Raw genomic sequence first — 15,406 nt, forward strand, 5'->3', positions numbered from 1 at the left:
CTTAGTTACCCCCATCTTATTCAACAGTTACAGTTGTACTCGCTTTATTCCTGTTTTACTGATGGAGACTGAGGCTCTGAGATGATAAAAACTGGCCCAGTATCGCAGACAGCTGGTGAGACAGCCCCTACTGCCCCCCCTCCCCACATTCCTAGGAAGAAGGCAGAGCATCCTAACTTGACTCTGAGTTCCCCTATGTTGGTATTGGGGCCACCATCTGTCCTCTTACCTAATGGGGGTCCTGTCCTCCCCTTATCAAGCTAGCTGTTGACAAGGGATGGTCACAAAGGCCCCCTTGCTCTGCAGCCCAGTTGCTCTGGTCCTGGGAGACTGTGCCTGTCCTCTCTCTGTTCTCCTGAGCTCCTCCACTCACTTCCCTGCTCCCCACCCTCTACGTCACGTCTACTATCTGCCACAAGTTTGGCCTGAGGCCACCACATCCAGAGTGGTCTCACTCAGGACTATATTGTGACTTTGAAAATTAAACTATTTATTCTGAGATAATTGTAGATTCATATGCAGTTTTGAGGAAGAACACTAAGAGAGCCCATGTATCCTTTACCCAGTTTTTCCCAATGGTAACATCTTGCACAACATAGTACAATGTCACAACCAGGATATTGACCTTGACAACAGTTAAGATACAGAACATTTCATCCCCACAAGGATTTCTGATGTTGCCCGTTTATAACTGTGCCCTCTTCCCTTCTACCTCCATCCCCTCCTTAACCCCAGCGATCACTAACCTATTCCCCATTTGTGTAATTTTGTTGTTTCAAGAATGTTACATAAATGGAATCATACAGCATATATTCTTTGGGCCTGGCTTTTTCCAGGAAAATCCTATGGAGATTCATCCAGATGTTGCATGTATCAATAGTTCACTCCTTTTTATTGCTGAGTAGTATTCCATGCCATGGATGGACACAGTTTAACTATTCTCCATTGAAGAACATCTAGGTTGTTCCTAGTTTGGGGATATTACAAACAAATCTGCCTTAAACATTTGTGTACACGTTTTTGTGTGGGTGTAAGTTTTCGTTTCTTTGGAAAAAAATGCTCATGGGTGCACTTGCTAGGTTGAATGCTAATTGCGTCTTCAGTTTTTAAGAAAGTGCCATGCTGTTTTCCAGAGGGGCTGTGCCTTTTACATCCCACCACCAATGTATGAGTGATCCGGTTTCCCTGCAGCCTCACATTTGGTGGTGTTACCCTTGGCGTTGTCACTATTTTTTATTTTAGCATCCTGATAGGTGTCTAGTGTTAGCTCATTATGGTTTTTATTTGCATTTCACTAATGGCTAATGATGTCAAATGTGCTTATTTGCTATGTGTATGTATATCTTCAGTTAAATGTCTGTTCATGTCTTTTGCCCATTTTCTAATTGAATTGTTTGACTTTTTTTCACAATTGAATTTTGAGAATTCTTCATAAATTCTAGATTCTAATCCTTTGTTAGATTTGAGGTTTTGCAGATATTTTCCCCCAGACTCTAACTTCTCTTTTCATCTTCTTAGCAGGGTCTTTGTCAGAGTCAACATTTTTCATTTTGATGTAGTGCAACTTATCAATTTTTCAGTTTATGGACGATGTTTTGGTGTCGAGTTTAAGAACTCTTTGTCTGACCCAAGATCCTAAGATTTACTTCTAATTTTTTTTCCTAAAAGATTTGTTGTTTTAAGTCCATGATCCATTTTGAGTTAATTTTTGTGTAAGGCACAAAAATTCATAATTCTTATGAATTAAGTCCAGATATTTCTTTTCTTTTTTCTTTTTTTTTATGACTATGAATATTTAATTGCTTTAGCAGCATTTGTTGAAAAAGCTATTCTTTCTCTGGTGATTTGCTTTTGTACCTTTGTCAAAAAGCAGTTGGACATGTGTATACGGGTATAATTCTGGATATTCTTTTCTGTTCCACTGATGTTTGTGTCTATCCTTTTGCCAATACCAAATAGTCTGTTATGCCTTTTTTTTCAAAAAAATTTAATTATTCTAATTGCTTTGCCTTTCCTTAAATTTTAGACTAATCTTGTTTATGTCTACAAATATCTTGTTGGGTTTTTAACAGGAATTGCATTAACTGCGCATATCAATGTGGGAAAAGTTGAAATCTTTACTATGTTAAGTTTTCCAATCCATGAACATGGTATGTCTTTATTTATCTATTTAGATCTTTAGTTTCTTCTATCATTGTTTTGTAGTTTTTAATATACAAGGTTCACGCTGTTTCTTTTTGTTTGAACAATTGTAAATGGTATAGTGCTTTTAATTTCACTGTCCATGTGTTCATTGCTAGAACATAGAAATAAATTTTATTTTTGTATGTTTATCTTGTATCTTGCAACCTTGCTGAACTCACTTATTTTCCAGGAGTAATTTTGTAGATTCTTTGGTATTTCCTAGGTAGACAAGCATGTCGTTTGAAAATAGGGACAGTTTTATTTTTTCCTTCCCAACCTGTATGCCACTTATTTCCTTTTTTTGTTTTACTACACTGATTAGAATTTCCAGCACTTTGTTGAATAATAGTGATGAAAGAAAACATTCTTCAATTATTCTTGATCTTAAGGGAAAACACTCAGCTGTTCATCATTAATTGTTCTGTTAGCTATAGATTTATTATAGATGCTCTTTATCAAATTGAGGAATTTCTTTTCTATTCCTATTTTCTGAGTGTTTTTATCATGAATAGGTGTAGAATTTTGTCATGATTTTTCTGTATCAATTAGCATGATCATGTAGTTTTTCTTTCTTAGTCTGTTAATATGACATACTGCATTGATTGACTTTCAAATACTGAACAAGCCTTGCATCTTGGAATAAACCCAGCTTGGATATGGTGTATAATTTTTCAAGTATAATTTACTAGTATTTTGTTAAGGTCTTCTGCATTTATATTTATGAGGGATAGCAGTCTGTAGTATTCTTTTTTATACTTTGATTTTGGTATCAGAGAAATACTAGCTAAGTAAAATGAATTGGTAAGTGTTACTTTCTCTTCTGTTTTCTGGAGGAGATTGTATAAAATTGGTGTCACTTCTTTAAACATTTGGTAAAATTCTCCAGTGAAACCATCTTGACCTGGGGAGTTTTTTTTTTTTTAATTATAAAAGCATGACTTTAATATCACTAATAGTTATAGGGTGGGCTATGCAAATAGCCTATTTATATTCAGTGAGTTGTAGTTCGTGTTATTTGGGAAATTGATTCATTTATCTAAGTTGTCAAATTTATGTGTGTAGAACTGTTTGTAGTCTTTCTTTAGTGTCCTTTGGTTGTTTGTGGGATCTGTAGTGATATCCCATGCTCCATTCCTAATATTAGTAATTTACGTCTTCTCTCTTTTTCCTTTGCCAGTCTTACTAGAGGTTTGTCAATTGTACTGATTGTTTCTAAGAAACAGCTTTGTGTTTCTTTGATTTCTGCTCTTATGTTTATTATTTGCTTTCTTTTGTTTTACTTTGCTCTTCTTTTTCTACAATAGTTTAGATTATTGACTTGAGACTTTTCCTCATTTCCAATGTGTATGAATTTAGTGCTATAAATTTCCCTCTCTTCACTATTTTATCTGTGTCCTGCAAATTTCAATATGTTGTATTTTCATTTTCATTCAGTTTAGTGTAGTTTTATTACCCTTGAGATTCTTTCTTTGGCTTATGGATTATTTAAAACTGTGTTGTTTAAATTTCAAATGCTTGGAAGTTTTTCTTATATCTTTCTGTTATTGATTTATAGTTTGATGCCACCGCAATCAGAGAACACAGTCTGTATGATTTCAATTATTTTAAATATGTTGAGGTTTGCTTAAGGCACAGAATATGTTCTACATTCTATCTTGGTATATGTTACATGGAACATGTATTCTGCTATTGTTGGCTGGAGTGTGTTATAAATATGGATTAGATCCTGTTGGTTAATATTGTTACTGAATTCTCCTATATCCTTGCTGATTTTTGATTTAGTTGTTCTAGCAATTCTTGAGAAAGAGGTGTTGAAGTATACAACTATGAGTTTATTTCTTCTTTCAGTTCTATCAGTTTTTGCTTCACTTATTTTGCAGCTGTATTTTTTGGTTCATACATATTTAGTATTGCTATGTCTTCTTGGTGGATTAAGCCTTTTATCATTATGTAATAGTCCTCTCTGTTTCTGGTAATTTTCTTTGTGATAAAGTCTCCTTTATCTGGTATTAATATAGCTACTCATGCTTTTGATTAATATTTTCATGATATAGTATTTCCATCCTTTTACTTTCAAGCTGCCTATATCATTATATTTGAAATGAATTTCTTATAGATAGCATATAGTTCAGTTAGGTTGTTTAAACCACTTTTCCAATCTCTATTTTTTAAATGCTGTGGTTAGATCACTTACATTCAATATTAAGTATTGACATATTGGGGCTTACGTATGCATTTTGTTTTGTTTTGTTTTCTGTATGTTCTATGTTTATCACTTCTCTCTTTTTTTCCCCATGCTTTCTTGGGAATTAATTGAACATTTTTTATAATTTTATTTAAACTTATCTATATTGTTTTTGAATGTTTCCCTCCATATAGTTTTTAAAATAATTTCTCTAGGTGTTAAATTATATGTGCATAACTTGTCACAGTCTAATGGCATCATCATTTTACCAGTTTGAGGGAAGTGTACAAAACTTTTCTCCTTTTATGTCCCCTTACCTTCCTTTGTTTATAATATAATTGTGTTAAATATTTACATACATTTAGAACCACACCAGACAGTGTTGTAATTTTTGCCTTAATCATCAAACACAAGTTAGAGAACTCAAGAGCAGTAGGAAAGTCTATTTTATTTACTCATATTTTTGCTTTTTTTGTTCTATCTTCCTTAATTTTCAAAGTTTCATTCTTTTATCTTTTTTATGATTGAAGAAATTCCTTTTGCTATTATTTTAGGTTATATTGACTGGTGACAATTTTCCTTATTTTTATTTTTATTTTTATTATTTATTTTTTTGTCTCATAATGTCTTTATTTTCCTTTTATTCCTGGATATTTTTGCTTGATATAGGACTCTGGGTTGACATGGTTTTTGTTTTGTTTTGTTTTTTCCCTTTCAGGAAATAAAAAATGGTGTGCCAATTTCCTTCTGGCTTCTATTGATTCTGATGAGAAATGCGCTGTCATTTGAATTGTTTTTCCCTATACTTAAGGTGTTGTTTCTCTCTTACCACCTTCAAGATTTGTTCTGCGTCTTCAGTTTTCAGAAGTTTGACTATGATGTGTCTTGGTGTAGATTTATTTGGGTTTATCCTGTTGGGAGTTTACTCAGCTTCTTGAATCCATAGGATTATGTCTTTTGCCAAATTTGAGAAGTTTTCAGCCATTATTTCTTCTATTATTTTTTCAACCACCCAGCAGCACATCTGGGATTGTTAGAGTGTCCTTTAGATTTTTTGTTACAGTCTCACATGTCCCTCAGGCTCTGTTCATTTTTTGTTCAGTCTATTTTCTCTCTGTTTTTCAGACTGGGTGTTTTAGTCCATTTTGTGTTGCTATAACAGAATACCTGAAATTGGGTAATTTATAAAGAAAAGAGGTTTATTTAGCTTACGATTCTGGGATGGTTGTATCTAGCATGGGCCTCAGGCTGCTTCTACTCATGGCAGAAAGTGGCAGGCTGCTGGTGGGTATGAGCAGATCACATGGTGAGAGGAAGCAAGAGAGACAGAGAGGAGGTGCCAGGGTCCTATAAACAACAAGCTCTTGCGGGAACTAATAGAGCAAGAACTCACTCACTACCCCTCCTCCCCAAGGGAGAGCATTAATCCATTCATGAGGGATCCACCCCCATGACTCAATCAGTTTCCAACACTGCTGCATTGGAGATCAAATTTCCACATGAATTTTGGAGGGGACAACACATCCAAACTCCATCATTCTGCCACTGGTCCCCCAAAACTCATGTCCCCCTCACATACAAAATACAATCATTCCATCTCAGCAGTCCCAAAAGTCTTAGCTTGTTCTAGCACCAACTTAAAAGCCCAAAGTTCAAAGTCTCCTCTGAGACCAAAAGCAAAAGTTCTTCCAGCTATGAACCTGTAAAAGTCAAAACCAAATTTATCTACTGCCAAGATACAATGGTGGAACAGACATTGGGTATACATACCCCTTTGAAAAGGGAGGAATAGGCCAGAAGAAAGGAAAAACAAGCCCCAAACAAGACCAAACCCCAGCAGGGCAGACATTACATCTTAAAGCTCCAAAATAATGTTCTTTGACTCCAAGTCCTTCATCCTGGGCACTATTGGGCATCTGGGCTCCCAAAGCATCAGGCAGCCTTGCTCCCACAGCTCTGCCAGGCACAGCCCAGTGGGCCACACTGGTGCCTGTGGCTTTTCCAGGCCTGTGTTGCATGTTACCAGTGGTCCTGGAGTTCTGGGGTCCTGGTGGCAGACCTGCTACATTGGCTGTACTAGACATTTCTCTGGTGGGGGCTCTCTGTGGGGGCTCTGACCCCACTTTCCTGCTTGGCATTGCTCTAGTAGACGTCCTCTGCAGTGGCTCTGCCCCTGCAGCAGGTCTCTGCCTGGGCCCCTAGGCTTTTCCATACATCCTTTGGAATCTGGGTGGAGGCTGCCTTGCCTCCACTGCTCTCACATCCTGCCGGCCTGCATACTTAACACAACGTGGATGCCACCAAGGTTTCAGGCCTCTACTCTCCAGGGCTGCTGCATGAACCACACTTGGGGCCACTCCCACCAGAGCAGCTGGGATACAGGGAGCAGGATCCTGATGGCAGCTGTGTGCTAGGTCTGTCCTTCAGAATAACTCAGTCTTTCTAGGCCTCAGGGTCTGTAATGGGTGGGGCACCATTCCAGACTTCTGAAATGCCTGCAGGGCTTTCCTCTCATTTTCTCCACTATTAGCATCTGGCTGCCTCAATGCCAAGATAATGTCTTTAGCAACCAGTTTATCTGCTTCACCCTTGCATTGTTCACTGTCTCTCTGCTTCTATACCACATGGCCAGGCTGCAAATTTTTCAAATCTTTACACTCTGCTTCCCTTTTAAATTCTGGCTTTACATCATGATTTTGCTGCCATAACTCAGAGCAGGCTCTTAAAAGCAACCGTGCGGCTTACTTAATGCTTTGCTGCTTAAAAATTTCTTTGGCCAAATGCTCTGGTTCACAACTCTTAAGTTCCAACTTCCAACAAAGTCCAAGGGCATGGAAACAGTGCAGCCAGGTTCCTTGCTGTGGTGTAGCAAGGGTTATCTTTTGTCCAATTCCCAATAAGTTCCTCATTTCTAACTGAGACCTCATCATCCGCATGGCCTTTACTGTCCACACTTCTATCAGCATTCTGCTCACCACCACATAAGTCTCTAAGACATTCCAAACTTCCCTCGTCTTTTTCCCTTCTTCTAAGTCCTCCAAACTCCTCCAACCTTTCTCAGTACCCAGTTCCAAAGCCATATCCACATTTTCAAGTGTCTGTTATAAGCAACACCCCACTTCTCTGGTACCAATTTTCTGTTTTAGTCCGTTTTGTGTTGCTATAACAGAATACCTGAGACTGAGTAATTTATAAAGAAAAGGGGTTTATTTGGCTTACGATTCTGGGATGGTTGTATCTGGCATGGGCCTCAGGCTGCTTCAACTCATGGTGGAAAGTGGCAGGCAGCCGGTGGGTACAAGCAGATCACATGGTGAGAAGAAGCAAGAGAGACAGAGAGGAGGTGCCAGGGTCCTATAAACAACAAGCTCTCACAGGAACTAATCCAGCCAGAACTCACTCATTAATTCCCCCTCCCCCAGGGAGAGCATTAATCCATTCATGAGGGATCCACCCCCATGACTCAATCAGTTTCCAACACTGCCACATTGGAGATCAAATTTCCACATGAGTTTTGGAGGGGACAACACATCTAAACGCCATCACTGGGTAATTTCTATTGTTCTATCTTCTCGTTTACTGATTCTTTCCTGTGTCTCTTCTATCTGGTGTTGAGCCCATCTGCTGGGTTTTTTATTTTGGTTATTTTATTTTTCAGTTCTAAAATTTCCATTTTGTTCTTCTGTCTTCTATTTCTTTGCTGAGACTTTCTACTTTTTCATTTTTTTCAAGTGTGTTCATAAAGCATTTTTATGATGGATGCTTTCAAATCTTTGTCAGATAATCCTAACATCCCTATCATCTCAGTGTTGACATTCATTGATTGGCATACATTTTTTTCTTTTACTTTTTTGTTTGGACTGAGTTTTTTTGGTTCTTGGTATAAGGATTGATTTTCAATTGATTCCTAGATGTCTAGGGCATTGTGTTATGAGAATCTAGATTGTATTTGAACTTTCTGTTCTACTGGCTTCCTCTGACTTCCTCTGACTGCCTCTTTACTGCCAGGTGAAGGTAAAAGTCCAGGTTCCCCACTCAGCCATTGTTGACACCCAAAGGAGTGGCTCCTTGTTACTGCTGGGTGGGGGTTGGAGTTTTGACTCCCCAGTGATACCTCCACAGCTGGGAGAGGTAGGAAACCTCATTACTGTGCCCCACATGGTGTCCATGACACCACAGGGTTGGGGAGTGTCCTTGTCACCACTGGGGGGTGGTGAAAGTCCTGACTCTGTGGGGTTTCTTTTGTTGCCACCTCACTGAAGTGGGGCAGGGGCATCTCATTACTGCACAGTGGGGTAGAAGTCTAGACTCTCTTTGGACTCCTCTGACACTATTATGGCTAGGGGACTGGGTGGGGGGCAGTGGTTTCTGTGCCTCATTACAGCTTGAGAAGGATGCAGTTCAGGCTTTCTACTCCTTCTTTGCTGGCAAGGGTGGGGGTTGGGCCCCAGTTTATTCTATGGTGTTTGGCTGGAGCAGAGAGGTTATTGTCTAAACATTTCCTAACTGTCTAGGTTGTTCCTTTCCTATCTTTTTAGCTGGAGAGAATAGGCTGCTGTTCCTGTTGTGTCTGTGCTCACTGGCAACTCCAGGTTCTTCTTCAACTTGCAGCCTGGGATATATGATGCAAAAAGAAAAGCCAGGGACCTCACCACAGTGTGGTTCCTTGGGTTCCAAGGTCCCTAGCCAGTTTGCCTTCTCCTCCCCATATTTCAGAGCTTCCTTACATTTGTCTTGTACAATGTCCAGGGTTTTTAGTTGTAGTTGGAGGGAGGAATAGGGAAAAGCATGTTTCCTCATCTTCCTGCAAGCCTGTCCTGTGACTTTTAACAGATTGAACTTGGGCTTCTTGTAGATCTCTCCCCTCATTCGAAATAGGTTTGGCCTACTCACTTAACAAATATGTGACACCTATGGGAAAGTGAAGAAGCTGCTCAGCTAGGAGTCAGGAGACCTGGGTCCCGCCTGGGCACTGCAGCCCTAGGCATGTCACAAACCTCATGGGGCCTCCATTTCCTCATTCCCATGTGGCAGAATAATTTATTGAGATAATTTATAATACTAATTTTCCCTGCTTTAGCTGTCTTGACTTCCCTTTAAAAGGCAACCAAGTAGGGTTTTTTTTTGGTTGTTTCGTTTCGTTTTGAAGTTGTTTTTCTCTTGCCTTGGGGACTTTTGAGTTGCAGGGCCCTAGGCAGAAGTCTCCAGGCGTGCAGAAGATAATCTCCAGACTTTTGTTTTCAAAAGCTTCTGCTCAAGAAGGTGATCGCCCCAGGTCTTCCTGGAGGGGAGGGGATGGAGAGCTGGGATTCAGGAGGAGGGAAGCAGGAGGTTCCAGAATAATTTCCCAAAGCTGGGGGAGGGGAGGTGTGGGGTTTGCAGATTCCAGGAAAGCTCAGGTGACCCAGGGAGGAAAGAGGACTTCTGCTCAGCTGATCAGGGTGCTGAGTACACTGCAGACTTGAGCTGCAGTCTTTGGTGCCACGGAGAGTTGATCTGAGCCAGAGCTAGGCATGGCATGGAGGAGCTGCCAGCAGATAGACTGATAGAAATAACAGAATGTGGCCTGCCCTGCACCTGGTGCTGAGGAGTAAAATTCAAGCGTGTTCCAGTGATGGCACCTGCCCTCCTACCCCGCAGGGGTGTTCTGAGGGTAAAATGCAATAATGCACATTTCAGCACTTTCCAGAGCGTTATAGGTTGTTCCAACAGAAGTCATGGTTTTATTAAACACCTCCTCTGGCTGGGTGCCACATGGAGAATGTTGTCGGTGACAACGAAATGTTAGAGAGATATAGGATTTATCACTGCTCTGGGGAGATGAACACGTGCTGGGAGAGGCAGGGGCTGTGGCAATCAGGGTTCCAGAATGATCTGGAAACTCCTTCCAAGGATTTCCTCATAACCTGCCTTTGGGCTTCTGACTTTTAACTCCTTTGTTAGACTGTGATGGTCCTAATCAGGACTTTTTAGGCTGCACAGGACTGTAACCTATTTCATGCTAGTTCAAGGTCAGAAGGGAGAGTACTGGAGCCCATACAGGGAATAAAAATACTGATGATGACCAACATTTATAAGATGCACTCTACATGCCAGACAGGCTTTCCAAATACTGACTCTCATCCTCAAAACAATCTCCCGAGGTTGACACAACCACCAGCCCACTTTACAGCTGAGGCCACAGGGGCATGGAGAGGTACGTGCTTGTTCAAGGAGTGGCCCTCTTGCTCCAGAGCCCAGTGCTGACCACTGCAGTGCAGCCCAGCCTCTTGGGAAGGGCCAACAACAGATTTGAACTCAGGAATGTGGGGTCTTGAAGCTCAGGAGAAGAAAGGGCTTTGTTACTGCTCTGCTTCCCTGGGAGTATTCAATTCATTCTTAGGTAGACACTCTCCTCATAGCAAGAAAGACGGCCACTGCACATGGCTTGTCAGCTCCAAAAGGGAGAGAAACCGCCCTCTTGGGGCCCAGGCCCACCCCAACAAGCTTCACTGGGTTGGCTTGTCTTTTCCGACATCAGCAGTGGCCAGAGTGATGGCGTGTTCTGACAGCTCTGGGTGGGCTGTGTTCTAGGGTTGGCTATGTGGAAGGAGGGAGACATTCTTCGGAGGAAACGTGGAGTGCACAGTGGCCCACAGGCCAGTGATTTCCTGGCGGGGACATTTGATGAGGTGATGGGAGGCTTTAGCTACATGTGGGGACGAGGCCTCCAGTAATTTTCCGGTATCTGTACTGTGACTTCTGTCCTAATCTTCACCTGTGAAGGTCATCTCGTAGCCAGATGTTATTCCTCTTTCTTCCTTTGAAGGAATTGTCTCCTAGGTCTTTCCCAGCCACTCTGTGTTCCATGCTAGAGGAAGAAAACAAGCAATTTGTTTATGATTCCCAACTTGCCTCTTCTAACCTAGCTGATGAAATATTTACTTGCATTTTCTTTCCCTGAAAACATCCCTCACTCTTATCTTTCCGTCCCAGCCTTCTGGCATTTCCCCTGTTCCTCCCTCCACCCTGTGCAGATGGTCTTCCCCATCTCACAGACCCTGCCTTGTGCCGACCTCCTCGCAGTCTGTGCTGGGGAAAGGGGGCTCCTCTCTGGAGCTGGGCTGGTCCCCTAGAGGATGCAGTGGGGGTGTGGGCACATCTGGACAGTTGGAGACAGAGGACCACTGAAGTCAAGAGCACCAGCAAAATAGGACACAATCCCTGGAGATTAAACATCTGTTTCTCTAAAATGAACCAACTTCCAGAGAGTTCCCATTTGCTGTGCCCGCCTGATGCTGCTGCCCTTTCTGGACTGTGTGTCTGCCCCACTTTCCACCTTTTCTCCTGAAGGCCACAGCACAGCTTTCCTCTGCACCTATTCCCACATTGTAAGGTCTTTCTCCCCTCCTTCTTTCCTTTCTTCCTTTCTTTCTCTCTCTGCTATTGTCTGAATGTTGGTGTCCCCCCAAAATTCATATCCTGGAAGCTAATGCTCCCTCCAGGCATAGGGACCAGCCACCAGTTGACTGGGGCAAGCCTGGAACTGCTGGGGGCTGTGTGGAGGTGTCCGCCTGAGGGGGAGTGGCATGCAGAAGGCAGAGCTGGAGGGAGCGGGAGACCAGGGGCCAAAGACCCAGCAAGGCCTGAAACCAGTGCACCCCGAACCTTTCTTTCAGCTAAGACAATGCGTCCCTCTTGCTTAAGCCGGTCAGAGGTGGGTTTCTGTCACTTATGACCAAGAGTCCTGACACTAATGTCACAGATGTGTCTACTCTACCACTGGAGAGGGATAACATCAGTGAGGACAGCGTTGGACGCTTGCTCTGTGCCATGAGAGGTGGAAAGTGCATGGCATGCATTATTTTCCACGCGGTCAAGATCATTATTACCTAGGGCACAGATGGGTAAGTGAGCGCTCTTTCAGTGTCCTGCAGCAGAACAGCCAGCAGGTCAAGCCATACCAGCAAGGACCCAGCACCTTGCTGTCTCCCCTACCTGGCGTCCTCCTCATGCTCCACACACTGTCCTCTGGTTCCTGACCAACCACTGTTTCCAGGCTGGATGGAGCCACTTGTTACCTGAAGTCAATTGGCCTACCGTTGAGATAAAGGCTGGTCAATCCTGCACAAATCTCAGCACAGAAAACTTGGAGGGAGGCAGGGGGAGGAGGAATTTCCGGAAGGAAACCCTGAACACATTCCTGGGAATGAGGAGAATGGATATTGGACAGAAAATAGACGCCTACCACTGCAGGCACTCGCCCTGTCCACACGGACCTCCCTCCTCATCTGCGTTCTGTGTCTTCTCTCCTGTTTATGGCCCGGACCAAGCGGTGGGCTCCCAGCTGCACACCAGCCCAGGTCACCAGGGATGCCTTTCTCTCTGCCTTTAGGCTTAAACTCTCCTGGGAGGTTTGTGGATTTGAATCCTCTTTCCAGAGCACTCGAGCTTTGTCAGCCTCTCTGTTCAGTATGCTTATGGACTGCACAGCTTCCTGGCTCTGGCATCTGGATAGCAGCATCTGGAAACACAGCAGATATCCTTCATCTCCGGCAAGCATGAAGCAGAGCTATTGTACCGACTCTTGCAGCGAAACTATTCACACAAAAGCCCAGGGCCCTCTTCCCTTTAAACTCACAACCATCCCTCTTTTTCCACCTTTGATTTGAGGGGAAGAATTTGGTTACGGTCATCACACCTGTGGTCGTGACACCCCCCTGCCTGGCATGGAAAGCCATGCCGCCTTTCCAGGTGAGGAGAAGACAGAGGCGGGGCTCATCCAAGGCGTGGTTGGGAGGGTGACCCGGGTGTGGTGGAGGTGAGAAGAAAGGCATTCCTGATTTTGGTCCCAACATGTAAACATCTGAACAAAAGCACTGGCCTCTGAGATTGGGACTAAAGAATGCCTTGTCACCATGCCTACCAGGAAATGGCCCCACTTATATAGAATAAGGGCTTTAACAGACGCCAGGCCACCTGATATTCCAGTCTGGGGCCAAACAAGAGGGTGCCCCAACTGTCACTCCTTATGCAGCTACATGAACACAACCATGGGCCAGGCACTGGAGACACCCCCCCGCCCCCTGCAGAAATGAGCCTTTGCTCTTCCTGTTGGGGTAAGTGGAGGTGGAGAGGACCAAAGCCCGGGCACCTTCACCCTGCAACTCCTTTATCACCCAGCACTCAGCACTGCAGCGGGCGCACATGTGCCGCCTCAATACGTGTGTGTGGAGGGGTCACCCACATCCCGAGCTGCAGTGGGGGGCCTCGGGGCCTCGGAGCGCTCAATTCTTCTTTAGTCCTCAAGAAGTGCCCAATAACGAAAAAAATAAAGGGAGGTTGGGTCAAGGCTGGTTAGCTCAGGTGGTTAGAGTGCAGCCTTGGAATACCAAGGTCAAAGAGCTCAGTTCCCAGTACCGACGAACTGCCCCTCCCCCACCCCACAAAAAGAAAAAGCCCCCTGCCCCTCACCCTGCCTCCCTGGACGCCCTTCTGTCCCCTTCCGTCCAGCCTCTCTCAGGTTTGGCAGTAGCAGTTCTCTGAACCGGAGGACACTGCTGTCTGTCGGGCGCCCCTGCGGTCTCTCCCAGGGCCGCGCTGGCCCAGCCCCCGCCGGTTCCGCAGCCGGGGGCTGCGGGCTGGGGAGCCTCCATGGCACCTGCAGGGCCCAGGCAGCCGGGGCGGGCCGCGATTGGCGGAACCCCCAGGTCGGGGAGCAGGGCCAGCGTGTCCCGCAGGAGCAAAGCAAGAGCGCCTGCACCTGCCGGCCGGCCCGCCCTCTCGGCGCCGGCCAATCGCGCGCGCGGGACGGGGCGGGGCGCGCCGGAGCCGGAGCAGGAGCCGGAGCCCGGGCCCGAGCCTGAGCCCGAGCCGGCGCGGAGCGCAGTGGCAGAGCCAGGAGCGAGCGCATCCCGGTCCCCGCAGCCCGGTCCCCGCCGCCGCCGCCCCCCGGGGCATGGCCTGTCTGATGGCCGCTTTCTCGGTCGGCACCGCCATGGTGAGTGAGCGCATCCTTCGCCCGCCGGTTTTGGTTTTATTTTCAAGACGAGCAGGAAACACACAAAGACCCGCACGCTCGCCCTGACAACGTTCGCGGGGGGCGCGTCCTCTGGGCGCTGACCCAGAGCGCCCCCGGAGAGGTGCCCGGGCGGTTCCCATCGCCCCCTGCCCTGGCCACCTGGAGCCTCGGGATGCTCCTTGGACCGGCCGAGGACGCGGGGAAGGCGGAGGGGCCGGGATGGAGAGGGAGGCAGCGAGCAGCCTCACGGATGGACAGATGGCCTTGACCTCGTCCACCTCCGGGTGAGGGGAGCGCTGGAGAAGGGCCGCATCTTGGGCCTGAGGGAAGGCAGGGTGCATCCCTCTGCGGGCGCGCGCGGCCAGGGTTTGGGGAGCAGGGACTTATGGAGACCCCTTCCCCAACCCCCATCCCCGAGCACCGGGCGCTGTCTGGCGGAACAAAAGAGGGAGCTACTCCCCGAGAGCCTGCGCCGCCCTGTGTTCCCCGGGGACAGCCTCTCCCCAACCTACTCAGAAGGGGGCGGCGGAGTCCCCGGGGAGACAGACGAGGCGCGTGGCTGGTTACCTGCCGGCCGCCCTGACCCGGGTGGGACCGACGCGCGCATCTCACTTCTCCAGAGGGTACCAGCTCCGGAGCGGGATGCGCGGGTGCCGCGAATCCATCGCTAGACAGTCACCGCAAGTGCTATTCCCGGGGGTGGTCGAGAATCCCCCCTTGCTGTTTTACTCACATCAGGAAACAAACAACAACAAACTGACCACCAGCCCTGCCACTCCCCCCGCAGAGCCTTTCGTTTCTATGCCTGGCACACCAACATTGCAGTTAGGTACTTAGGACCGGATTTCAGGCCATCTAAAGTACAAATAGAAAGTATTCCGTATTCCAGCCCGTGTCATCCTCCTGCTATCGTCTGTCTGTGTGGTTGCTGTCTTGCTATTACTTCCCATAGGCTGGGAGCCCACGGTGTACAGCTCGCACAGGGTTTTCACCCGCCCCTCCCCTTTATTTCATTTTTAGCATCCTGTATTTGAAGT

At 45.6% G+C, this 15,406-nt stretch overlaps 2 protein-coding genes across 2 annotated transcripts in view; both read left to right on the top strand.

Moving 5' to 3' along the window:
* The window catches only part of UMODL1 (uromodulin like 1), a 135,879-nt gene extending 121,665 nt beyond the window's left edge, over positions 1-14,214 (top strand). The window contains exon 22 of the mRNA XM_063083695.1: positions 13,872-14,214. Within this exon, the coding sequence (XP_062939765.1) occupies positions 13,872-14,214 (343 nt within the window). The remainder of the gene's footprint in view (positions 1-13,871) is intronic.
* Positions 14,215-14,232: 18 nt separating this feature from the next.
* ABCG1 (ATP binding cassette subfamily G member 1) overlaps positions 14,233-15,406 on the top strand; it is a 66,657-nt gene continuing 65,483 nt past the window's right edge. The window contains exon 1 of the mRNA XM_063090663.1: positions 14,233-14,348. Coding sequence (XP_062946733.1) covers positions 14,307-14,348 — 42 coding nt within the window. The 5' untranslated portion in view covers positions 14,233-14,306. The remainder of the gene's footprint in view (positions 14,349-15,406) is intronic.

Source organism: Cynocephalus volans, chromosome 1 (genome assembly GCF_027409185.1).
Source record: "Cynocephalus volans isolate mCynVol1 chromosome 1, mCynVol1.pri, whole genome shotgun sequence".
In the NCBI taxonomy this organism is placed as follows: domain Eukaryota; kingdom Metazoa; phylum Chordata; class Mammalia; order Dermoptera; family Cynocephalidae; genus Cynocephalus; species Cynocephalus volans.